The sequence below is a fragment of the Bufo bufo genome, chromosome 3, assembly GCF_905171765.1.
Source record: "Bufo bufo chromosome 3, aBufBuf1.1, whole genome shotgun sequence".
NCBI lineage: Eukaryota > Metazoa > Chordata > Amphibia > Anura > Bufonidae > Bufo > Bufo bufo.
Genome location: NC_053391.1, coordinates 483,273,355 through 483,300,272, shown reverse-complemented (window position 1 = coordinate 483,300,272; position 26,918 = coordinate 483,273,355). Strand labels below are relative to the sequence as shown.

At 39.9% G+C, this 26,918-nt stretch overlaps 1 protein-coding gene across 1 annotated transcript in view; it reads right to left on the bottom strand.

Moving 5' to 3' along the window:
- The window catches only part of ITGBL1 (integrin subunit beta like 1), a 649,132-nt gene that overhangs the window by 447,495 nt on the left and 174,719 nt on the right, over window positions 1-26,918 (bottom strand). The window contains exon 3 of the mRNA XM_040425263.1: window positions 4,143-4,289. Within this exon, the coding sequence (XP_040281197.1) occupies window positions 4,143-4,289 (147 nt within the window). The remainder of the gene's footprint in view (window positions 1-4,142; window positions 4,290-26,918) is intronic.

Genomic DNA, 26,918 nt, shown 5'->3' with positions numbered 1-26,918 from the left:
AAAAAAGTTAGGACTATTGGGACGTGGGGAGTGAAAAAAACAAAAACTCAGAAATGGAAAATCTCAGGGTCCTCTAAGGCTTAAAAGGGTTGTCTGAGTTCAATAAAACCTTGAAAAGCCCCTGTAAATTCTCTACAATAGCAAAAGAAGAAGTACTCACCTTTTTTCTCCCCTGGTTTTTCCAGTGGTGTGAGGTCCAACCCTCCTCGCCACTGACATAAATCTACTGGCTTCAGTTGCGACATTTCATTCATACAGGTCACTCACTGTGCAGTCAATTATTGGCCTCACCAGTAGATGGGACATGTGTCCAGAACATCATAGCTGCAGCCAGGAAAACAAACAGCAGTGGACAGGACCAGAGCACAGTGCTGGAAGCAGCAGAGGAGAAGAAGGGTGAGCACGTGATATTTTGTTATTTGAAGGCCCCTTTACGCTGCTCAATTGTCAAAAAGGAAGCGCTCCTTCCTGACAATCGTGCAGTGATCTCCTCCACATTATGGGGAGGAGAGATCGCTAATGCCATCGCTCATCCCCATCCAGAATCATTGTTTGCTGGTAACAGAGTGCTGTTCAGACGAATGATCTGTTACTGCCATACAATGATTTAGGTGTCTGCACCAATGATCCTAATACCCGATGAATGTGTGTTCGGCAGCACCTTTACATTGGCAGATTATTGCTAACAAGCGTTGATATGAATGTTCGTTAGTGATAATCTGCTATCAAGCAGTATAAAGCATCCTTTAGACTACTTATAGAGACTGTCCAAGTCTTTAGTTTAATTCGACACAGGATAAACTGCCAGCACTCACTTTATGTTGCACGGGATAGGAAGGGGTCTCCACGAATATTCAAAGAAAATCCCAGCAGTCGTGTCTTCAAGTATATGATGTTTTATTGCATCAAATCAAAAGATGTCCTCAATCCATGACGCGTTTCGGCTAGCATGCCTTTATCAACAGGTACACAAAATGATCAAGTATATATAATGGGATAACTCCTCCCCTTCTGACATCATCACCAACTCCCATCCTCTACACAGGTGATGGGAGGGGTAAGTAACGAACACAAGTATATCAATATCAATTCTGAGCCAAACTAGAAGAGAACTCACTAATCCTGATAAATCAGTTAAAACCAAATTATCTAGAGTGGCACTTGTACATAAGTTTCATCCCTATAACCAGAAATACCGTATTAAGGATAAAATCATGCAAACTGTTAACCAATTTTTATCCCTAGGGGTTATTGATGGTAAATTGCATACGATTCTGATTAATCATACACCTATCACCCCAGTTTTCTATATTTTGCCAAAAGTGCACAAGACCTTAGTGGACCCTCCGGGGCGACCTATTGTAGCCTCTGTAGGGTCAATATTATCACCCCTGGCAATTGTGCTAGAAAAGGCATTGACTCCTTTAATTAAGGATATTAAATCTTTTTTGTCTGACACGCAACATTTTCTTAACACAATTTCCAGTTTGGAATCGGTCCCCTCTGATAGTCTCTTGGTAACTATAGACGTGGTTAGTTTGTATACTTCTACTGACCATGTAATTGGCATAGAAGTAGTTAGATCATTACTAGGTAGTAGTAAGTACACTCAGGAAGAACAGGAATTCTTTTTGCAATTATTAAAGCTTGTGTTATATGAAAATTATTTTATGTTTGAGGACGACTACTACCTTCAGCGGCGAGGGACCGCGATGGGGTTGAATGTGGCCCCGTCCTATGCAAATGCTTATATGTCACAATTTGAGGATCTATATGTATATAATACCAGTTGGTATCTAAATAATGTCCTAGTTTGGAAGAGATTTATTGATGTCATTTTTTGCATATGGGCGGGGTCACAGGAGACCCTGTTGTTCTTCCTTGACCACTTGAACCATGCACATGAAGGGTTAAAATTCACATTAGTCTCTGACAACCATAAGGTGAGCTTTCTTGATACAATGGTAGAAAAGGATCAATGCGGTATGCTATGCACAGATTTATTTAGAAAGGACACTGATAGGAATAGCATTCTTCATTTCTCAAGCTCGCACCCGCCAGCATTGAAGAGAGCTATCCCGAAATCCCAGTATCAGCGTGTACAGCGTATTGTGTTTGATTCTGATAGGCAGGTTATCAGGATTGATGAGATGAATCATAGATTTGAACAAAGGGGTTATCCCCATTCAATTCTGAGCCAAACTAGAAGAGAACTTACTAATCCTGATAAATCAGCTAAAACCAAATTATCTAGAGTGGCACTTGTACATAACCAGAAATTGGATAATATCATACGTAGACACTGGCACCTGTTGGAGAAGGCTTATCCTACCATAGAAGAATTAAAAAATCCTCCCTTGATATGCAACAAGAAGAATCCTAGTTATAGGGATAAACTGGTACACTCTGATATTGGAAGTACAAAAAAGACGCTAAAACAAATGGTGTTAGCTACTCAACGTAAGGGTACATTCCCATATTTGCACTATTCTCAATGTTCCCATATTATTAGAGGTTCCACATTCTATCACCCACACAGTGGGCGACCTTTTGCAATTGAAGGTTTTTTCACATGTGAATCCACCAATGTGATTTATTTGATAAAGTGTCCCTGTGGTTTATTATACATTGGAGAGACTACTCAAACGATTAGGGATCGTATTGGGAAACATAAATCTACTATTCGCACTAAGAATTTGATGCTCCCTATCCCATTTCATTTTGATCAGTGCAAACATGGGATTTCTCAATTGAGGTTCCAGGTACTGGAACAGGTTAAAAGACCTAGGAGAGGAGGAGATTTGAAGAAGCTGCTATTACGTAGAGAGGCGTATTGGATCCATATGTTGGATACTCTACACCCTAAAGGCCTTAACAGAGATTATGAGATTATGCACATTTGATGCTGTGTTATTTATATATAACTTTTATTTTTCAGACATCAAATATCCGTTGAGGGATCTCATACACCAGGAATTATGAAATAGGTTTGGTGGTTGATATAATTGGTGGTTGATATAATTATGAAATATGTTTGGTGGTTGATATAATTTGAGTTACTGATTGATATACTTGTGTTCGTTACTTACCCCTCCCATCACCTGTGTAGAGAATGGGAGTTGGTGATGATGTCAGAAGGGGAGGAGTTATCCCATTATATATACTTGGTCATTTTGTATACCTGTACCTGTTGATAAAGGCATGCTAGCCGAAACGCGACCTGGATTGAGGATATCTTTTGATTTGATGCAATAAAACATCATATACTTGAAGACACGACTGCTGGAATTTAGTTTAATTTGGACACCCCCTTTCATAAGTCAATAATTATTACTGCAATTTTCTTTTGTAAGTCTGCCGCAAGTGCAGTTACCGTATATTTGAAACACAGAATCTACAGGAGTTTCATTCTGTCTCAGGCTGGGTTCACATCCGGTGTTTGCCCTACATTTAACATATATGTTGGGGGAAAAAAAAAAAAAGAGTACAAAATCATAGTGCACTACACTGTTCCATTATTAAAGTATACAGTACTTATATATTTTTTTTTGCAATGGAACGCTATTGTGACAGATGCCACTGTATGGCATCCATTGGAGGCATTTTTTTTTAACATATATGGTTTTTGTACATGTTAAACGTAAGACAAAAACGTGATGTGAACCCAGCCCTAAGCAAATATGTCAACAAAATATAAAATTATGAAATTAATTCTGCTCACTCATTAAAACACAGGCACAAAATTTTGCTAGTTTTAAAAAATATATGTTGAAAATTAGTGCATTTTTTATATATGCTTTAAAATCAGCACATATCATCCCTGATTATTTGAATAATGCATTCAGAAAAATGTTCGTACCGCATCTTTTGAATGAAAAAAAAAAACAATTATGCACAGCTGGAGTTTATGTCAGTTCCAGAATGCTCAGCACTGTTACTTTTCTTATTAAATTACAGTATCTGAATTTCCTCTTAGGTTATTTCAGTCCATATAATTCTAGGTAGAAACTTGGCATTTTTTGAAAAGCACACTGTGTACTAGTCTTTATTTTTTTATGATAATAACTCATATAAAAGTTTGCAGTGACCTAAAAGTTACATTTCAAAGAACTTTGTGTTTCATGTATAAATGGCATGCAAACCTGCATTTGAACAAATGACTCCTTGAGAATTTTTGCACATTTCGTTGCTTTGCTTTCGTGTCAGGTCACAAGTAGTTGGGTATTGACAGGCTTCTCCAGACCAGCCAGAATCACATTGGCACTTTCCACAGTCACACGTTCCATGTCCTAAAATAATAAACAAGAATATTTTTAAAGCAAACACAATGTCATGTTTTTTTGCATAGAAGAGGCAATATAAATAGTCATTTTAATACTGTACAAAAATATTCCATTCTCATTAAATATCCAGTTGTAAATCTTTTTTTTTTCTACCACCTTTTTCTGCATCCTCCATTTTTTACACCTAAAAGCATCAAGTAACAACAATGATTAAGTAAACTGTGTCATCGTAGTAATCATCAGCGTATCATATTAAAACAATATGAAGGACATAGTCTCAGACTAGGGACAAAAAAAAAAAAAAAAAATATATATATATATATATATATATATATATACACACACAGTACAGACCAAAAGTTTGGACACACCTTCTCATTCAAAGAGTTTTCTTTATTTTCATGACTATGAAGGCATCAAAACTATGAATTAACACATGTGGAATTATATTTCAGGGGTCTACCTCTTGAAGCTCATCAAGAGAATGCCAAGAGTGTGCAAAGCAGTAATCAAAGCAAAAGGTGGCTACTTTGAAGAACCTAGAATATGACATATTTTCAGTTGTTTCACACTTGTTTGTTATTTATATAATTCCACATGTGTTAATTCATAGTTTTGATGCCTTCAGTGTGAATCTGTATATATACAGTACAGACCAAAAGTTTGGACACACCTTCTCACTCAAAGAGTTTTCTTTATTTTCATGACTATGAAAATTGTAGATTCACACTGAAGGCATCAAAACTATGAATTAACACAAGTGGAATTATATACATAACAAACAAGTGTGAAACAACTGAAAATATGTCATATTCTAGGTTCTTCAAAGTAGCCACCTTTTGCTTTGATTACTGCTTTGCACACTCTTGGCATTCTCTTGATGAGCTTCAAGAGGTAGTCCCCTGAAATGGTTTTCACTTCACAGGTGTGCCCTGTCATGTTTAATAAGTGGGATTTCTTGCCTTATAAATGGGGTTGGGACCATCAGTTGCGTTGAGGAGAAGTCAGGTGGATACACAGCTGATAGTCCTACTGAATAGACTGTTAGAATTTGTATTATGGCAAGAAAAAAGCAGCTAAGTAACGAAAAACGAGTGGCCATCATTACTTTAAGAAATGAAGGTCATTCAGCCAAAAAATTGGGAAAACTTTGAAAGTAAGGGCTATTTGACCATGAAGGAGAGTGATGGGGTGCTGCGCCAGATGACCTGGCCTCCACAGTCACCGGACCTGAACCCAATCGAGATGGTTTGGGGTGAGCTGGACCGCAGAGTGAAGGCAAAAGGGCCAACAAGTGCTAAGCATCTCTGGGAACTCCTTCAAGACTGTTGGAAGACCATTTCAGGGGCTACCTCTTGAAGCTCATCAAGAGAATGCCAAGAGTGTGCAAAGCAGTAATCAAAGCAAAAGGTGACTACTTTGAAGAACCTAGAATATGACATATTTTCAGTTGTTTCACACTTGTTTGTTATGTATATAATTCCACGTGTTAATTCATAGTTTTGATGCCTTCATAGTCATGAAAATAAAGAAAACTCTTTGAATGAGAAGGTGTGTCCAAACTTTTGGTCTGTACTGTATATATATATATATATTTTGTGTATAACATCTGTGGGACAAGGGTCACCACAAAACACCAGATATCGATCATAATAGGTCTTCCAAATAAAGATTTTGCATGGCATACTACACCACAAAGTTATATTTCAGGTTCTGTCTCAAAAGTAAAAAATGTTATATATGAAAATCCCCAAATGCTGATTTAATCCTTGTACTTTGCTGATGCCTAAAATTCTCCTTTTACCCAAGGATATTAATCACCATGGGAGGCATGCGTGCGGGCGTACACAGGTGACGCCCGCACCTCCCCCTCGAGTAATGAGCTCCCAGCCCAGGTGAGACACTGCTACTGCTGAGACCATTCCCGACCAGCCGACTCCTGTAGCTGAACCCTGCCGTGAACCCTGGCGTGTGCCCTGCTGTGAACTATTCGCCGCCAATGTCTGCCTGACCTAATGGTATACCGGAGGATTGGTGTACAGACGGATCCCAGTGGCCTCTCAGGTTCGTGACGGTGGAGGAAGATGGGTAGCGGCTATTTGTTAATCAGGTTTGAGTGCTGGATATTCTCCTTTGCCTCTGTGTTCCCCGCTTGATGAAAACGAGAGCAGAATGGGACACGAGGCACTAGTGTGAGGTGGACGAGCAGCGGAGTAGAGCCTGGCATTATGTTGGCCCCCTTGCCGAGGTGAGACGGGGAGCTGCAGGGGGACCCCGTGGTGGGACTTGACGCCGATTAACGGACAGGCCCCGAGTTTCTGTTGGGAACCAGGTGGAGGTCTCCTAGGGTACATGCTGGGGGTTGAAGTGGAACTTATGCCTTGGAGCCGAGGAGAGAAGGATGACCTCCCTGGCAGAGACAGGCATGGAGGGGGATAAGAGAAAGTGGAATTAGTGGACTAATTCGAACTTGTTTCGCTGGAGGGTCTTTCTTTGTTAACTTTCCTGGCTTTGAATTAGAACAGTGGTGTTTGGCAACGTTAATAGGGAGCTGTCTGTTAAAATTTTGATCCTGATTTGTGGAGTGAATAAGCTAGCAACTAAATATCGGCAACAAATGATAATACCCTCCTGAAACTATCAAATAGAAGATAATAACTATCGATGGTATTTCCTTCTCTCCCCCTCCCCCCCTTTGAAGTTGACCCTGCCGGTGGCTATTGGAATCATTGAAAGACTGGAGAGTTGTGAGACCCTGGACTTTTTTCTGTTCTTTATTACTCCCTATATGAAAACTGTATGACTTCCCTTTTCCCTATTTATTACATTTGGGACTAATTGCAACTATAATAACGGTATCTACTGACTGGGAGGAGTGGTTTGGTGAGGAACCGCCCTTTGCAGGAAGCCAGCAAGATCCATTAATTAATTTATGAATATCTAATTTTGTTTACTGATGTGCTGATTGTAAATAGTAGATTAATTATTGTATGTTGTATAATTGTTAGGTAAGGAGGAAAGTAAAAGGAGAAGGGAAAGAAAGGGAAAAAGGAAAAGAAAAAGAGAAAGGAAAAAAAGAAGGGGAAAAAAAGGGAAGAAAGAAAAGGGAAAAGAAAAAGGAGAGAAGGGGAAAAAAAGGAAAAGGGGAGGGGGGTAAAGGAAGGAAAAGGGGAAAAAATAAAGGAGAAAAAAGGGGGGGAAAATCTACTTTCTTTTTTTTTGCTTTGCTTTATAATTCTGAAATGTCTAGACAGGGGGCAGGGAAAAAGGGGAGAAATCACTTAGAATTAAACACCTCGATTTCCCCGATGTTTAAGAGGGCAGAAAGAGTTAAACAAAAATTATTGATTAATACAAGCGGACAGATTTGTCCACCTAGAAAGAAGAAGGATGATATATCCCAAATTCAGGGTTGTATATTGTCCTGCTGAAGGGGGCTCTCCGCCCTTGAAACGCGTCGACTGTAAATAAATAGTTTTGTGTTACCAATACTTACCTGCTTCCGACTCCTGCTGACAGCGCCATCCTAAAGGTTCAGTTTCTTTCTTCTTCTGCATCGATATCTCTCCCCGACGAATGCTCTCACAGCATGGGCTGGAACCTAGGCAGCAGCGCAGGCACCCCGCACGCTGATCGGGAAAATCAGCACAGGTTTCATATAGGTGTTGTGACTTCTCACAACATTTTCTGGTAAGAGTTCTTACTATTATTTTATTATTTTATGATACAACACCACACATGAGGCGCTGCCTCCTGTCTTTCTTTTAAATTCAGGAAAGGGACTCTGGCTTGATAGAGAGTGCGATGACGACATTATCCGGCGGTGAGCTCCAGCCTGGGGAGAGAGGCACAGAACATTTGAAAGAGGGGGAGAGAGGTGTTCTGATTCAGGCGGAGCAGGCACCAAGTCTGCAGGATATATTCCAAGAAATAAAAATATATAATCTGGCAATACAGGACCTCTCTCTCCAGACTGGAAACATTAAGGAAACGGTGGGACTCCTCAGGACGGATTTACAAAAATACAAAGATAGGTTACTAGAAGTAGAGAAGAGAACATCTGACTCAGAGGACCTGTTGCAGATAATAGTTAAAAGAGAAATGTACTTTAAAGGAAGAAAATATAGTACTTAAAAATAAATTACTGGATTTAGAAAACAGGTCTAGGAGGTCCAACCTGAGATGCCTGGGGTTCCCGGAGGGAGTGGAGGGACAAGAACCGTGCGGTTTTATACAAACCTGGTTAAGGGAACAATTGGGTCAGGATATCTCAGACTATAAAAATTTGCCTCCCCCCCCCCCCGGAAAAAGACCGCGTCCAATAATAATAAATTTTTTGTCGGTAAGGGACAAGGAAGAAGTGCTACGAAGGTCAAGAAATAAAGGGAAGCTGGAATATGGGTGTACAATAATAATGCTTTTTTCTGATTATGCAAAAGAAACAGTAAGAGAAAGAAGTCATTTTATCGATGTTAAAGAAAAGTTGCGTATAAATAATGTAAAGTACTCAATATTATTTTCAGCCAAGGCGAGGGTCGAATGGGAGAAAAAAAATTGTCTTTTTTTATACAGCAGAGGCAGCGGAAGAATGGATGAAAGAAAAGATAAAAAGTTAAGAAAATATAGGACTTAGGGAGGGTTTGGCAACTGCTGCGGCGTGCATTCCTGGGGGGGGGGAATCAAGAGGAGGATACGGTGTGTTTTTTTTTGTTTCGTTTTTTTCTCTTTGCTCTCCTCTTTTTCCTGTATTCCATCTCCCCCGGCTACCCCCCCCCCCCCCCCCCTCTTTTTCTCCGGGTCTACATTTATATACTTTTGAGTAATGGATAGCTCCCATAATATTTTTGACGAGATTGCATGAGAGTAATTTCATGGAACATCAGGGGATTGAGTAGGGGAACTAAGAGAGTAGCAGTTTTTGATGCAATTCAAAGGTTTCTCCCTGCCATAGTCTGCTTACAAGAGACATATCTGACAAGTGAGAAGACAGTAGGGGTGAGTAGGTCATGGATGCAGTATGCTTTCCATTCTGTGTTTTCATCATATGCAAGAGGGGTGAGTATATTAATCCTTCGAAATATAGATATTATAATAGTGAATACAGCTATAGATAAGGAAGGTCGATATGTTCTTATGGACTGCATAATAGAAGGTAGAGCATGGATTATAGCAAATGTATATATACTGCCTCCTTTTAGATCAGAGGCCTTATTTGCAAGTATAGAGCTTTGCAAGTATAGTACAGCCATCAGCCCCACTGGATCTTCAAGATCCAAGAGGGACTTGATAAAAAGAAAAATGTAAAAATAATAAAAGTATAAATAAATAAATAAAAATGTAAAATTAAATAAATAAATTTCCTATAAAAAATGAAAGAAAAAAAAATACACATATTAAAATAAACGTGAAATTAAAAAAAAAAGTGTGCATATTAGGTATTGCCGCATCTGTGATAACCTGCTCGATAAAAATATCACATGACCTAACCCCTCAGATGAACACCGTAAAAAAAAAGTGCCAAAAAAGCCATTTTTGTCACCTTACATCACAAAAAGTGCAACAGCAAGCGATCAAAAAGGCTTATGACCCCCAAAATAGTACCAATCAAACAGTCACCTCATCCCGCAAAAAATGATACCCTATTTAAGACAATCGCCCAAAAAATAAAAAGCTATGGCTCTCAGACTATGGAGACACTAAAACATAATTTTTTGGGTTTCAGAAATACTATTATTGTGTAAAACTTAAATAAATAAGAAAAAGTATACATATTAGGTATTGCCACGTCCATAACGATCTGCTCTATAAAACTGTCACATGACCTAACCCATCAGATAAATGCTGTAAAAATAAATAAATAAAAACTGTTCCAAAACAGCCAATTTTTTTGGTCACCTTGCCCCATAAAGTGTAATAATGAATGATCAAAAAATCCTATGTACCCAAAAATGATACCAATAAAAACCTCAACTCTTTCTGCAAAAAACGAGCCCCTGCACAAGACGATCGGCAGAAAAATAAAAAACATATGGCGTTTAGAAAATGGACACACAAAAACATAATTTATTTTTCAAAAATGCTTTATTATGTAAAACTGAAACAAACAAAGAAAGTAGACATATTTGATATCATTGCATCCGTAACAACCTGCTCTATAAAAATAGCACATGATCTACCCTGTCAGATGAATCTTGTAAAAAAATTAATAACTGTGCCGAAACAGCCATTTTTCAGTTACCTTGCCTCACAAAAAACTTAATATAGACCAATTAAAAATCATATGTACCCCAAAATAGTACCAATAAAACTGGCACCTTATCCCCTAGTTTCCCAAATAGGGTCACTTTTTGGGAGTTTCTACTGTACGGGTGCATCAGGGGGGATTTTAAATGGGACATGGCATCTAAAACCAGTCCAGCAAAATCTGCCTTCCAAAAACCATACGGCGTTCCTTTCCATCTGTGCCCTGCCGTGCGCCATTACATCAGTTTACGACCACATGTGGGAGTTTTCTGTAAACCGCAGAATCAGGGAAATAAATATTGAGTTTTGTTTGGCTGTTAACCCTCAATGTGTTAAAGAATTTTTTTTTATAAAATGGAAAATCTGCCAAAAAAGTGAAATTTAGAAATTTTATCTCCATTTTCCTTTAATTCTTGTGGAACACCTAAAGGGTTAACAAAGTTAGTAAAATCAGTTTTGAGTAACTTGAGGGGTGTAGTTTCTATAATGGGGTAATTTATGGGGGGTTTCCACTTTGTAAGCCCCACAAAGTGACTTTAGACCTGAACTGGTCCTTAAAAAGTGGGTTTTGGAAATTTTCCTAAAAATTTTAAGAATTGCTTCTAAACTTCTAAGCTTTCTAACGTCCAAAAAAAAAAAAAGACATTTCCAAAATAATGCCAACATAAAGTAGAAATATGGGAAATGTTAAGTAATAAATATTTTATTAGGTATGACTTTCTGTTTTAGAAGCAGAGAAATTGAAATTTTGAAAATTGTGAATTTTTCTAAATGTTTGGTAAATTTGGGATTTTTTCATAAATAAAGGTGAAATATATTGACTTTATTTATGACGATCATGAAGTACAATATGTCACGAGAAAACAATCTCAGAATGGCTTGGATAAATAAAAGTGTTCCAAAGCAATTACCACATAAAGTGACTCAAATGGATAGATGTAGACCAAATTATCTCCAACTAACCAATACAGGGTCTAAATTAAAAGATATCATAACATAACTAGGTTGGCTTGATATTTAGAGAGTAAGAAACCCAAACTTAAAAAGATATTCTTGTTTTTCCAAAACCCATGGGAGTTTGTCACGAATAGACTTGGTTTTCACTGATAATAAAGGTGCACAGGATATTGAACAGATTAAGTATGGACGACGGGGGATATCGGATCATAACACAATTATTATAAATATAAAAAATAAAAAAAAACACAAGGATGAATATAAATATAGGATGGATTAATATAATGGATACTCACATCAAGATATTGAAAGAGATTAGGGAATATTTTGAGATAAATGAGGGTTCAGCCAAAAATGATATGGTATGGGAGGCCGCAAAGGCATATATAAGAGGGATTATCACTAAATACACTGTAATATATAGGAAAGGAATTAGGAAAAAAAATAATGGAACTAGAAAGTGAGGTGGAAAAACTTGAAAAAAAAAATTTAAAACCCCATTGCACAAAATTATAAAGCGTGGACAGATAAAGCGGCCAAATTGGAAAGCACCTACTTTTACTGGCGGAACAACAAAAAGAGAACTTTGTAAGAGACAATTATATCTGCGGCCATATACCCCGTAAAAAGTTGGCCGCTTTGGTGGCAACACAGACAAAAAATAATAATTATATACATTGCTTGGTAGATAAATCTGGCCACAAAATTGTTAAACAATCGGTTAAAATGAGTTTCTTAAGGAATACTTTGAAAATATATATAGCAGTAAGATAAATAAGACTGTGATGGAAATACAACAGTTCCTTGAGAAAATTACTATTATTAAGCTAAGGCTACTTTCACACTAGCGTTCGGAGCGGATCCGTCTGATGTTTCATCAGACGGATCCGCTCCGATAATGCAGACGTTCGCATCCGTTCAGAACGGATGCGTCTGCATTAAAACTTAGAAAATTTTCTAAGTGTGAAAGTTGTCTGAGCGGATCCGTTCAGACTTTACATTGTAAGTCAATGGGGAACGGATCCGCTTGAAGATTGAGCCATATGGTGTCATCTTCAAGCGGATCCGTCCCCATTGACTTACATTGTAAGTGTGGACGGATCCGCTCGCCTCCGCACGGCCAGGCGGACACCCGAACGCTGCAAGCAGCGTTCAGGTGTCCGCTCACTGAGCGGAGCGGAGGCTGAGCGCTGGCAGGCGGATGCATTCTCAGTGGATCCGCCTCCATTGAGAATGCATCAGGGCCAGACGGATGCGTTCGGGGCCGCTCGTGAGCCCCTTCAAGAATAAGACTCAGGGAATAGATGGGATCCCATCTATGCTCAATACAAAGAAGTATTAACTTTAAAATTGCTCAAAATGTGGTCATCATCAAGGGAATCAGGAAAACTTCCAGACTCTGTGAGTGAAGCCCTAATAACACTTATATTAAAACCAGGGAAAGACCCAGTACTCCCAGACTCTTATCGCCCTATCTCATTAATAAACATGGATAATAAAATATTGGCAAGGACTTTGGCAAAAAGATTGGGGAGAGTGGTTTCCGGGAACATTCATGAGGACCAGTCGGGGTTTATGGCAGGCAAAACTACAACAGACAATATAATTAGATACTTTATGAATACCCCGCTGGAACCCTCGAATTGTGGTGAATGTATGATTGTAACCATAGATGCTGCAAAGGCTTTCGACACCATAGAATGGCCCTTCTTATTCGCTACATTGGAGAGAATGGGATTCAGAGACAGTTTTATATCCTGGGTTAAATTATTGTATGTCGAAGTTTCTGCAAGGATAATATTGAATGGCGAATATTCGGATAAAATATCTATTGGTAGGGGGGTTAGGCAGGGCTGCCCCTTATCCTTGTTGTTATTCGCTATAGCTATGGAACCTTAGCTGATATTATTAGACAAGATAAACTAATTGCAGGCTTTAGATTTGGGGCCCATGAAGAAAAGATTTCCTTGTATGCAGACGATATTAAGCTGTGTGTGGGATCTCACGGCTCACTTATTAAGATATTTCAGGTATTTAAAGATTATAGTAAATATCCTGGACTGAATATAATCTGGTCCAAGTTGGCCTGTATCCTGATTGATCCTCTGAATGGTTTCCTACCAGGATTATTAAAAGTTAAAGAGAGCCGAGATTCGGTTCAATATCTAGGTATTCGGATAACAACTAGTCCCGGGGATTATATACAGCTGAATGTGCTCCCTAAATTACAGGAGTTGCGGAAGAAAATAGAGGTCTGGAAACAAATACATATTTCGATAGCAGGTCGTATCTCACTGGTTAAAATGTGTATATTACCCTTGTTAAATTATATGTTTTGGAATGCACCGATAATAATCACCAGAATAATTTTTAAAACAATAGCTACTTTAATAATGGACTTGATATGGCGAGGTAAAAAAAACGTGGATAAGAGCACAAATATTATACATCCATGAGAGAGAGGGTGGATTATCTGTTGCGGATCTGGAGCTGTATTTTGTTTCTGGACAGATTAGAAACATGATAACGTGGAGCAAGTCATATAGGTACAGGAATATGGTGGCAGGGATTAATAAAAGGCTAGAAAAATTTAGTATTTTCCAATTAGTAGAAGCAGACATACAGTTGCAAGAAAAAGTATGTGAACCCTTTGGAATAATATGGATTTCTGCACAAATTGGTCATAAAATGTGATCTGATCTTCATCTAAGTCACAACAATAGACAATCACAGTCTGCTTAAACTAATAACACACAAAGAATTAAATGTTACCATGTTTTTATTGAACACACCATGTAAACATTCACAGTGCAGGTGGAAAAAGTATGTGAACCCTTGGATTTAATAACTGGTTGAACCTCCTTTGGCAGCAATAACTTCAACCAAACGTTTCCTGTTGTTGCAGATCAGTCGTGCACAACGGTCAGGAGTAATTCTTGACCTTTCCTCTTTACAGAACTGTTTCAGTTCAGCAATATTCTTGGGATGTCTGGTGTGAGTCGCTTTCTTGAGGTCATGCCACAGTATCTCAATCGGGTTGAGGTCAGGACTCTGATTGGGCCACTCCAGAAGGCGTATTTTCTTCTGTTTAAGCCATTCTGTTGTTGATTTACTTCTATGCTTTGGGTCATTGTCCTGTTGCAACACCCATCTTCTGTTGAGCTTCAGCTGGTGGACAGGTGGCCTTAAGTTTTCCTGCAAAATGTCTTGATAAACTTGGGAATTCATTTTTCCTTCGATGATAGCAATCTGTCCAGGCCCTGACGCAGCAATGCAGCCCCAAACCATGATGCCCCCACCACCATACTTCACATTGGAATGAGGTTTTGATGTTGGTGTGCTGTGCCTCTTTTTCTCCACACATAGTGTTGTGTGTTTCTTCCAAACAACTCAACTTTGGCTTCATCTGTCCACAGAATATTTGGCCAGTACTGCTGTGGAACATCCAGGTGCTCTTGTGCAAACTATAAACGTGCAGCAATGTTTTTTTGGACAGCAGTGGCTTCCTCTGTGGTATCCTCCCATGAAATCCATTCTTGTTTAGTGTTTTACGTATCGTAGATTCGCTAACAGGGATGTTAGCATATGACAGAGACTTTTGTAAGTCTTTAGCTGACACTCGAGGATTCTTCTTCACCTCATTGAGCAGTCTGCACTGTGCTCTTGCAGTCATCTTTACAGAACAGCCACTCCTAGGGTAAGTAGCAGCAGTGCTGAACTTTCTCCATTTATAGACAATTTGTCTTACCGTGGACTGATGAACAGCAAGATTTTTGGAGATACTTTTATAACCCTTTCCAGCTTTATTCAAGTCAACAATTCTTAATCGTAGGTCTTCTGAGAGCTTTTTTGTGCAAGGCATCATTCACATCAGGCAATGCTTCTTGTGAAAAGCAAACCCAGAACTGGTGTGTGTTTTTTATAGGGCAGGGCAGCTGTAACCAACACCTCCAATCTCATCTCATTGATTGGACTCCAGTTGGCTGACACCTCACTCCAATTAGCTCTTGGAGATGTCATTAGTCTAGGGGTTCACATACTTTTTCCACCTGCACTGTGAATGTTTACATGGTGTGTTCAATAAAAACATGGTAACATTTAATTCTTTGTGTGTTATTAGTTTAAGCAGACTGTGATTGTCTATTGTTGTGACTTAGATGAAGATCAAATCACATTTTATGACCAATTTGTGCAGAAATCCATAAAATTCCAAAGGGTTCACATACTTTTTCTTGCAACTGTATTGTCAAATCAACAAGTTAATAAAATACCCCTATTTGACCTATGGAATAAATCTTGGAACATGGTAAAAGAATTGTGGTCTCAAAAGGAAATACACTCAGACACTTTGTTATGGGATAATATTCATTTTAAAGGAACTAAAATTAATTGAATAAAAAATATGGTAAAAATATGGAATATTCAAATTGGGTCAGATATGGAGAGAGGGGGATATAATAACCTATCAAGATCTCAAAAATGAATATATTATGGGAAATAAAGATCTGACTCTCTTATCTACAAATGAAACAAGCTCTGCGTGTGGAGCTAGGAAAAGGTACACAAATAGCTCCCCTCCCACGATTTTTAGCGGATATTTCTAACCTAGTGGCAGGGAGGAGAGTGATTTCCAAAGTATATGGACGTCTGTTACATCAGAAGACAAATAAAAGAGCTATAACTACCCTAAATTATAGATGGCAAGAGTCTCTTAACTTGCAATGGGAAGAATTATGGGAAAAGGCCATACAGTCTAAAAATAAGGTTTCAAATAACTTCTCATATACAATCACGCATTTTAAGATACTTTATCGTTTATACTACTCCCCAAAGATTTTAATGAAATGCTATGAATCTAAACAATTTAGCTGTAAAAAATGCGGGGAAATAGGGGTAGATGACGTTCATATACTTTGGACATGTTTAACCCCTTAAGGACTCAGCCCTATTTCACCTTAAGGACTTGGCCATTTTTTGCAAATCTGACCAGTGTCACTAAGTGCTGATAACTTTAAAACGCTTTGACTTATCCAGGCCATTCTGATATTGTTTTTTCATCACATATTGTACTTCATGACACTGGTAAAATGAAGTAAAAAAATATTCATTTTTATTTATAAAAAAAATACCAAATTTACCCAATTTATTAAAAAAATTGCTAATTTCCAAGTTTCAATTTCTCTACTTCTATAATACATAGTAATACCTCCAAAAATAGTTATTACTTTACATTCCCCATATGTCTACTTCATGTTTGGATCATTTTGGAAATTATATTTTATTTTTTGGGGATGTTACAAGGCTTAGAAGTTTAGAAGCAAATCTTGAAATTTTTCAGAAATTTTCAAAAACCCAATTTTTAGGGACCAGTTCAGGTCTGAAGTCACTTTGCGAGGCTTACATAATAGAAACCACCCACCCCATTCTATAAACAACACCCCTCAAGGTATTCAAAACTGATTTTACAAACTTTGTTAACCCTTTAGGTGTTCCACAAGAATTAATGGAAAATAGATATACAATTTCAAAATTTACTTTTTTGGCAGATTTTCCATTTTAATATTTTTTTTCCAGTTACAAAGCAAGGGTTAACAGCCAAACCAAACTCAATATTTATGGCCCTGATTCTGTAGTTTACATAAACACCCTATATGTTGTCGTAAACTACTGTACGGGCACACGGCAGGGCGCAGAAGGAAAGAAATGCCATATGGTTTTTGGAAGGCAGATTTTGCTGGACTGTTTTTTTTTTACACCATGTCCGAATTGAAGCCCCCCTGATGCGCCCCTAGTGTAGAAACTCCAAAAAAGTTACCCCATTTTAGAAACTAAGGGATAGGGTGGCAGTATTGTTGGTACTAGTTTAGGGTACATATGATTTTTGGTTGCTCTATATTACACTTTTTGTGAGGCAAGGTAACAAGAAATAGCTGTTTTGGCACCGTTTTTATTTTTTGTTATTTACAACATTTTTATAGACCAGGTTGTCACGGATGCGGCGATACCTACTATGTATACATTTTTTTATATTTATGTAAGTTTTACACAATGATTTCATTTTTGAAGCAAAAAAAAAATCATGTTTTAGTGTTTCCATAGTCTGAGAGCCATAATTTTTTCAGTTTTTGGGCGATTACCTTGGGTAGGGTATGATTTTTGCGGGATGAGATGACGGTTTTATTGGCACTATTTTGGGGTGCGTGTGACTTTTTGATCGCTTGCTATTACACTTTTTGTGATGTAAGGTGACAAAAAATGGTTTATTTAGCACAGTTTTTATTTTACATTTTTTACGGTGTTCATCTGAGGGGTTAGGTCATGTGATATTTTTATAGAGCCGGTCTATAGAGTCGGTCGATATGGACGCGGCGATACCTAATATGTCTACCTTTTTTTCCCCCTATTCTTTACCAATTTTTTTAACTTTATTTGGGGAAAATGACGTTTTTGTTTATTTTTACTTGACACTTTAAATTTTTTGGGCGGAAAACTTTATTTTTGAAACTTTTTTTTACTTTATTTTTTGTCCCACTTTGGGACTTCAACTTTTGGGGGTCTAATCCCTTTTACAATGCATTCCAATACTTCTGTATTGGAATGCATTGGCTGTATGAGTAATACTGTGTGTATTACTCATACAGCTTCCGGCCTGTGAGATCCAGGGGGCTGGATCTCACAGGCTCGTCACCGGAAGGCAGCGCAGATGCCTAAGGAAGGCATCGCGCTGCCTTCCATGCCATCGGGTCCCCCCTACAGCCGCATGGGGTCCGAATTGACCTGCGGTTTGCGGCGATCGCCGATGCGGGGGGGTCACATGAAACCCCCGGCGTTGTGACAGGATGCCCGCTGAATGATTTCAGCGGACATCCTGTTCCAATTAACCCCCGCCGCGGCGCAATGTAATTTTAAAGTTAGGACGTACCGGTACGCCCTGGGTCCTTAAGGACTCGGCAAACATGGCGTTCCTTCCAAAGATCAAGAAGTGGCATCTAAACTATTATTCTATGTTAGGAAATGTATTGTGGCACACTGGGGAGATAGGGCGGTATCTACAGTAAGGCATGGGAGAATTTGACCAGATTCTCGCTTGTTGGAGAAGAATCAGGAAGAAACATATTGTTACGCTGAGCGCTCCGGGTCCCCTGCTGGCCTCGGAGCGCTCACAGCGTATGCCCCCAGGCAGCACTCCAGCGTCTCGGCGTGTGCGTCCTCGCTCTCTAGGGCGCGCGCACGCCGGGACTCTTAGATTCAAAGGACCAGTGCACCAGTGATTGGTGCCTGGTCCAAAGGGGTTAGTAAGGGTTAAGGTTGTGAGAGGCAGTGCTGACTTAATTAGGCTGCACCTGTGCACTGCCCATTTATACCTTCTCCTCCCACAGCCTTCTGCCGGATCTTTGTGCCTTGTGCCTCAGTGAAAGCGTTCCCTACGATGTTAGTTTGTCTTACCTGTTGCCGTACCCGTTGCTACCGTCCACTCGCCTTTGAATCTTTGCAGCCTGCCCTGACCGCTGCTACGTCCGACTACGCTCTTACCTTCTCCCTGTGTACCACGCCTTATCAGCTGCCAGAGAGGTCGAGTTGTTACTAGGGGACACGACCTGGTAGTTACCGCCACGGCATATCCATCCCACCTTGCGGCGGGCTCTGGTGAAGACCAGTAACTGCTTAGAACCCGTCCTCTAGTACAACCCGCGCCATCGCCTCTCTGGTCCAGAGGATTCACTACCTGTCCTGCCGATTCGTGACACATATGTTTGCTAAAAAGTGGCAGAGGTGGCTGGTCTAGTAACTGGTGGTCAGTGATGGACTCGGGGCATGGACGGGGGGCCTGGGTGGCAGTGTGGGGACGGGCACGAGAGCGGTGAGCACTCTTTTTTTTTTTTCCTTTTCCTCCTCCCATCCCCCCCAGGAGTGAACTAAGCAGCAGGAGGGATGGCAGCAATGTACCACTGTTTATATTGCTAAGAAAAACAGTAAAGCTAAATGGAATTATTGAATACTTGTAAATTATAAGTAACTAATAAAGATTATTAGCAAGTGTTCAGCAGCTTTGAACTGCACAACACTGATCTGTGATGGCGGGTGCCCGCGGCTGATGAACCAATCCAGGCTTCAGAAAACGATATAAATCCAGGAGATCCACTGCACTTCCTTCAGTAAAAAAGTATTTATTCACCAGAGATACAACGTTTCGGTTCGCACACTGGAACCTTTTTCAAGCAGTCATGTGAAAGGGGAGTGCACATAACATATTTATAGCGTGTTTCATATCAATCAATCAGTAACATAATTACGTGCAATAAATAGCATAATTCATGAAAATACATGTCATAATTCAAAAATACATGATTAAAAAGACAGTGCAATTCATAATATACATTTAAATGACTTGGATATGTATATCCAAAAGCCTGTGTTGGTTAAAGTGACCGTAAGTCATATTTCATATAATTCCAACATTAATTCCAACAATTCAACAATCAGGTGATGTGCATAATTAACTTGATTAAAAACAATAACTGAGCGTTCGTGACCTGATCGGGATCCAAGCTGCACACGAGGGTCTGGCGTGGTGCAAGCACAACTGCGCCTGCGTGGCTTCTCCTAGTAACAGCAGTCTTCCGGAACCTGCAAGTCAGCTGATCAGAAGTTAGGAGATCAGGTGATCGGGATCCTAGAGTCATGTGAGGCATATTGGTACATGTCGCTGCGGAAACCATCACGTGACCAAGGTCCTGCATTCTAAAGGTCACAAATTATCTATCTGGCTGTTTCCTTCTGGTAGTTACATTCTTCCCAAAGTGTAAACGTCATCTGGAGTTCCGAATCGTGGAGACACCACGTACCGTGTACCAATATGCCTCACATGACTCTAGGATCCCGATCACCTGATCTCCTAACTTTCGATCAGCTGACTTGCAGGTTCCGGAAGACTGCTGTTACTAGGAGAAGCCGCGCAGGCGCAGTTGTGCTTGCACCACGCCAGACCCTCGTGTGCAGCTTGGATCCTGATCAGGTCACGAACGCTCAGTTACTGTTTTTAATCAAGTTAATTATGCACATCACCTGGGCACTGCTGATTGTTGGAATTATATGAAATATGACTCACGGTCACTTTAACCAACACAGGCTTTTGGATATACATATCCAAGTCATTTAAATGTATATTATGAATTGCACTGTCTTTTTAATCATGTATTTTTGAATTATGACATGTATTTTGATGAATTATGCTATTTATTGCACGTAATTATGTTACTGATTGATTGATATGAAACACGCTATAAATATGTTATGTGCATTCCCCTTTCACATCACTGCTTGAAAAAGGTTCCAGTGTGCAAACCGAAACGTTGTATCTCTGGTAATGAAATACTTTTTTACTGAAGGAGGTGCCGTGGATCTCCTGGATTAATAAAGATTATTAAATACAAAAAAAAGGATGTTATTCAGATATTAGGTTCTATATTCCACCTCTATATTCAATTTAACCTTAAAGGGAACCTGTCACCAGGATTTGGGGTATAGAGCTGAGGCCATGGGTTGCTAGATGGCCGCTAGCACATCCGCAATACCCAGTCCCCATAGCTCTGTGTGCTTTTATTGTGTATAAAAACCGATTTGATACATATGCAAATTACCCCGAGATGAGTCAGAGCTTGAAAATATGACTGTTCTCTGGTCACACAAGTAAGATATGACTCTTTTATGTTAATTTGCATATGTATCAAATCGGTTTTTTTACACAATAAAAGCACACAGAGCTATGGGGACTGGGTATTGCGGATGTTCTAGTGGCCATCTAGCAACCCATGTCTTCAGCTCTATACCCAAAATCCCGGTGACAGGTTCCCTTTAAGGCCCCTTGCAGACGAGCGTGTCCGGATTAGGTCCGGATGTGTTGCAGATGCGTTCAGTGAAAAATGCAAGTTCATTCAGTTTTGTTGCGGAACATTTCTCATGTGGGAAAAACAATGGCCCCAAATGAGCTTTTCGTTGCTACGAGACTGATTATTTGTAACTTAAAAATCTCCTTTTTACTAGTGTTTATTTTACAGCTGCAGAGAATTCTTTGAAGCACCCCTCACTTTTTCTTCTTCTCCTCCCCCTTTCTTTTGTGGTTTTTGGGTGGTTGGGTACATTACTAGTATTTCTCCAATTGAAGTTCTTATATCATATATACCAGGCTCTCATTCCTCTGATCTGTCAGAAGAAGGGAGAAGAAGAAAAAAACAGGATCCTGTAATAAAAAAAACGGATCCTGTTGCATCAGTTTGAGCCATTTCCATCTGAGATCTGTATTTTTAGACTGAGAAAAGGCCTGGATGCAGTACTTATTTTCCCGTCTAAAAAATACTAACTCAGATGGAAATGGCTCAAACGGATGACAACTGATGCAACAGGATCTGTTGTTTTTTTTCTCTTCTTCTGATGGATCAGAAGAACGGAAAGCTAAACGGCGATATGAACTCAGCCTCAGACCTTTCGCACATAATAGCTGGTATGTATCGCCTTTGAAAGGTACTTTCACACTAGCGTTTTTCTTTTCCAGCACTAAGTTTCGTCCTAGGGGCTCAATACCGGAAAAGAACTGATCAGTTTTATCCATTCAGGATGCATCAGGATGTCTTCAGTTCAGTCTTTTTGACTGTTGCTGTGGTTTTATCTCCGGCCAAAAAAACTGAACACTCGCTCGAATGCCGGATCCGGCATTTTTTTCCATAGGAATGTATTAGTGCCGGATCCGTCCTTTCCATTCAAAATATCACAATGCCGGATCTGTCCTTCCGGTCTGCGCATACGCAGACTGGTAAAAATGTGAAAAAAATATATATATTCTTGCAATGCATTTTTAAGACGGATCCGCATCTGGATCCGTCTACAAATGCTTTCCGTTTTCATGCAGATTGCCGGATCCGGCAGGCAGTTCCGGCGACGGAACTGCTTGCCGGATCACTCTGCCGCAAGTGTGAAAGTAGCCTAATTGAAAAATAATGATGAGAACAAAATTCAAACAAACATCTATGGGACAAGACAGAGGGAGAAAAACGTACATGGTTATGGAAGAGACATCTGTAAAGTCCTACAATCAAAAATGTTGTAGACTTGAAGCCTGCACACAGCTCCAAACAGAGTCAGTCACAATACAGTAAGAGTAAGGTCTGTTTATCAAGCTTTGATCAAAGCAGTTTGAATAGTAGAACATATATACTGTACATGGCAATCTCCACTGAAGTCTACGGGAGTTTTGGAGACAAACAAGCTAATTACTCCCTTATACCGGTACTTCAAAAGAGAAACCAACATGTATGTGTGGTCATGTATTCACCAATTCCTCTCAGGATAGGATCACTGATTAGGAATCAGGGCACCCCTGGGAGGGCCACTGTACAAAACAAGCACTTTTACATTTTATGTCACCTCTGTTTCCTCATAGATTTTAAGCTCTTGCAAACAGGACCCTGTCTCTTGTTGAGTTGTTGATTAGTTTGCTACTCTGTAACGTCTGATTTTCTTTATACATATACCTTTCGAAGTATAGATCATAATTATTATCATATTTTTTTTAAAAACAGCGTGGTCTGGAAGGGTGCTGGAGAACATGGTCTATCCCTATAGGACCTGTTGTCTGGGGTGTGTATATATTTTTCTTTAGAGATTACACATTTGTGCTTTAGGCATAACACTAGCAATACAAGAAATGCAATGAAGACATTATAGAAAACTCTTAATCATTTCAGCAGACTAGGTACATACCCCAAAGGTCATTTGCACACTCAGCAGATAAGTTGTGAAAATCAACTACTAACTAAATTGTAGTATAATGCAAGTAAATTAAGAATTTTGAAGTCATGTTATGACATTTCAACATAAATCTGGCTTAAAAAGCATGTAAACTCCTAAACAAATCACAATGTAATTTTTGTTCACTTTAACTCCAATGAATCATGTTAAATGGGTGAAAGGCATTTGAAACAAAGGAGCTGAAAGACTGTTCATTTATACTATATAACTAAAAAGATTACAGTCTGTCTATCCATTAACATTCGTTCTGCAAAACCAATGTGTTACAAATTCGCTGTCTTTTTGAATGCTCTATCGCCTCACTAAACTATAAACTGAGGCTACATTTAAATACTCTATCCCTTTGTCCCTCATTTATGTATATCCTGTACATCCCTCAAGGATGGAATGCCTTCCTTGATTTACTATACCAATATGGTGACAAACAAGACATGTCAGCCCCAAACTATCTTCCTAGGTGATTAATTGGCTCTCACACTACTTTTAAGTGCTTAAGTTTAATCTTTCTTCATAAATCATACTTTTGTGTGGTAATAGATTATTTATGAAGGTACCATGCTTTGCATTCACTCATACACAGGTACACCCTTACCTTAGCTCAAATTCCGTTAAGGATTAGGATAACCCTTGACAGACTGCAGGCCACAACACAACCACCATGTGGCCACACACAAACACATATAGTACAGACATTTCATGGCAGAGTATCACAAAATCATGTTTTGTAAAAAGCTTGTCATTTCATGGTCCGCATCTTGGGATATGCTGAACTAAGAGAAAATGTGGGAGTATGTCACATTCAAACATGTAAAAAGTACACAGGACTGATCGATTCCTTTAAATGATGTATTCGTACAGGGGTGCAGATTGCATAATTTTTTGAGGAAATATTGCTTGTGCTCGGATCGGCTCATGATGAGAGGGTCCCCTACCTAAGCCTATACTCCACCCCCCCCCTACCTAGAAGCAGCAGAGTTATGCCGGAACTGCTTATCGAAGGGTAGCCTAAAGGGGGCCACACCAATGATGAGTCCTGAGAAGAAGGGAGGGCTTCTGGGTGGGTCGAAAGCATTCGAACCGACAAGTGGGGGCAGGAGAGCCAGGTTTAAATAATTAAAGCCCAGCCTCCCCTCACACAAACACGGCACTCTTAATTGCCTACCACTTGTGCTCGGATCGGCTCATGATGAGAGGGTCCCCTACCTAAGCCTATACTCCACCCCCCCTACCTAGAAGCAGCAGAGTTATGCCGGAACTGCTTATCGAAGGGTAGCCTAAAGGGGACAAAAGAACCATGCATAGGAGTTTGAAAACTTGATAACAGAAACTACAAACCAAAACTCGAAAGCCAGTGATATTTCGTATAAGGATCTGGGATATAACGCATGGAACACGCGGAACTGCGACGACCCAACCGTTTGATGACATGTACTGGCACCTTATGCATGGACGCCGCAGCTGCCACGCCCATGCGGAAGGAATGTCCTGTGATCCAGAGAGGACCGACCCCTGAACCTGTCAACTAAACCTGAATGTACGTAAGAAAGGCTGCGGTGGTTAGCCGGGCATTGCCTAGTTCGAGTACGGGAGAACATGCCGCTTGGACTAAATACTTACGCAGCCAAGCCTTCAAGGCCTGCACCGGACACCATCTGCTGTCTGTAGGAAAGTATCTGACCGCCGTGACGTCTTGGACGAGGCCAAGGTGAGGACATACAGTTGCAATAAAAAGTATGTGAACCCTTCGGAATGATATGGATTTCTGCACAAATTGGTCATAAAATGTGATCTGATCTTCATCTAAGTCACAACAATAGACAATCACAGTCTGCTTAAACTAATAACACACTAAGAATTAAATGTTACCATGTTTTTATTGAACACACCATGTAAACATTCACAGTGCAGGTGGAAAAAGTATGTGAACCCTTGGATTTAATAACTGGTTGAACCTCTTTTGGCAGCAATAACTTCAACCAAACGTTTCCTGTAGTTGCAGATCAGACGTGCACAATGGTCAGGAGAAATTCTTGACCATTACGCTTTACAGAATTGTTTCAGTTCAGCAATATTCTTGGGATGTCTGGTGTGAATCGTTTTCTTGAGGTCATGCCACAGTATCTCAATCGGGTTGAGGTCAGGACTCTGACTGGGCCACTCCAGAAGGCGTATTTTCTTCTGTTAAAGCCATTTTGTTGTTGATTTACTTCTATGCTTTGGGTCGTTGTCCTGTTGCAACACCCATCTTCTGTTGAGCTTTAGCTGGTGGACAGATGGCCTTAAGTTCTCCTGCAAAATGTCTTGATAAACTTGGGAATTTATTTTTCCTTTGATGATAGCAACCCGTCCAGGCCCTAACGCAGCAAAGCAGCCCCAAACCATTATGCCCCAACCACCATACTTCACAGTTGGGATGAGGTTTTGATGTTGGTGTGCTGTGCCTTTTTTTTCTCTACACATAGTGTTGTGTGTTTCTTCTAAACAACTCAACTTTGGTTTCATCTGTCAACATAATATTTTGCCAGTACTGCTGTGGAACATCCAGGTGCTCTTGTGGAAACTGTAAACGTGCAGCAATGTTTTTTTTAGACAGCAGTGGCTTCCTCTGTGGTATCCTTCCATGAAATCCATTCTTGTTTAGCGTTTTACGTATCATAGATTCGCTAACCGGGATGTTAGCATATGCCAGAGACTTTTGTAAGTCTTTAGCTGACACTCTAGGATTCTTCTTCACCTCATTGAGCAGTCTGCGCTGTGCTCTTGCAGTCATCTTTACAGGATGGCCACTCCTAGGGAGAGTAGCAGTAGTGCTGAACTTTCTCCATTTATAGACAATTTGTCTTACCGTGGACTGATGAACAGCAAGGCTTTTGGAGATACTTTTATAACCCTTTCCAGCTTTATGCAAGTCAACAATTCTTAATCGTAGGTCTTCTGAGAGCTCTTTTGTGCGAGGCATCATTCACATCAGGCAATGCTTCTTGTGAAAAGCGAACCCAGAACTGGTGTGTGTTTTTTATAGGGCAGGGCAGCTGTAACCAACACCTCCAATCTCATCTCATTGATTGGACTCCAGTTGGCTGACACCTCACTCCAATTAGCTCTTGGAGATGTCATTAGTCTAGGGGTTCACATACTTTTTCCTCCTGCACTGTGAATGTTTACATGGGTGTGTTCAATAAAAACATGGTAACATTTAATTCTTTGTGTGTAATTAGTTTAAGCAGACTGTGATTGTCTATTGTTGTGACTTAGATGAAGATCAGATCACATTTTATGACCAATTTGTGCAGAAATCCATATCATTCCAAAGGGTTCACATATTTTTTATTGCAACTGTAGATGGACCCGCGCCGGATGAGCTGACCTTTCCGCAAGCACCCAGCCAGCGTATTGGTGCCCATGAGCTCGCCTGACCTGAGGAATCCATGGAAGGCCAGGTACCAGGCTGTTTCTACCAGAGCGCTAACCTGCGGCCCGAACGGTTTACCCTGCAGTTTGTCTGTCACGGCCTGAACAAGCTACCGGTAAATGGCTGACGCACATGTCGTTTCACAACAGACATCTTGCACAAACCCTTCAACGCCGCTTTGATCGGGTGGGCGGAGAAGAGTGACGGTAGGTCCGGTT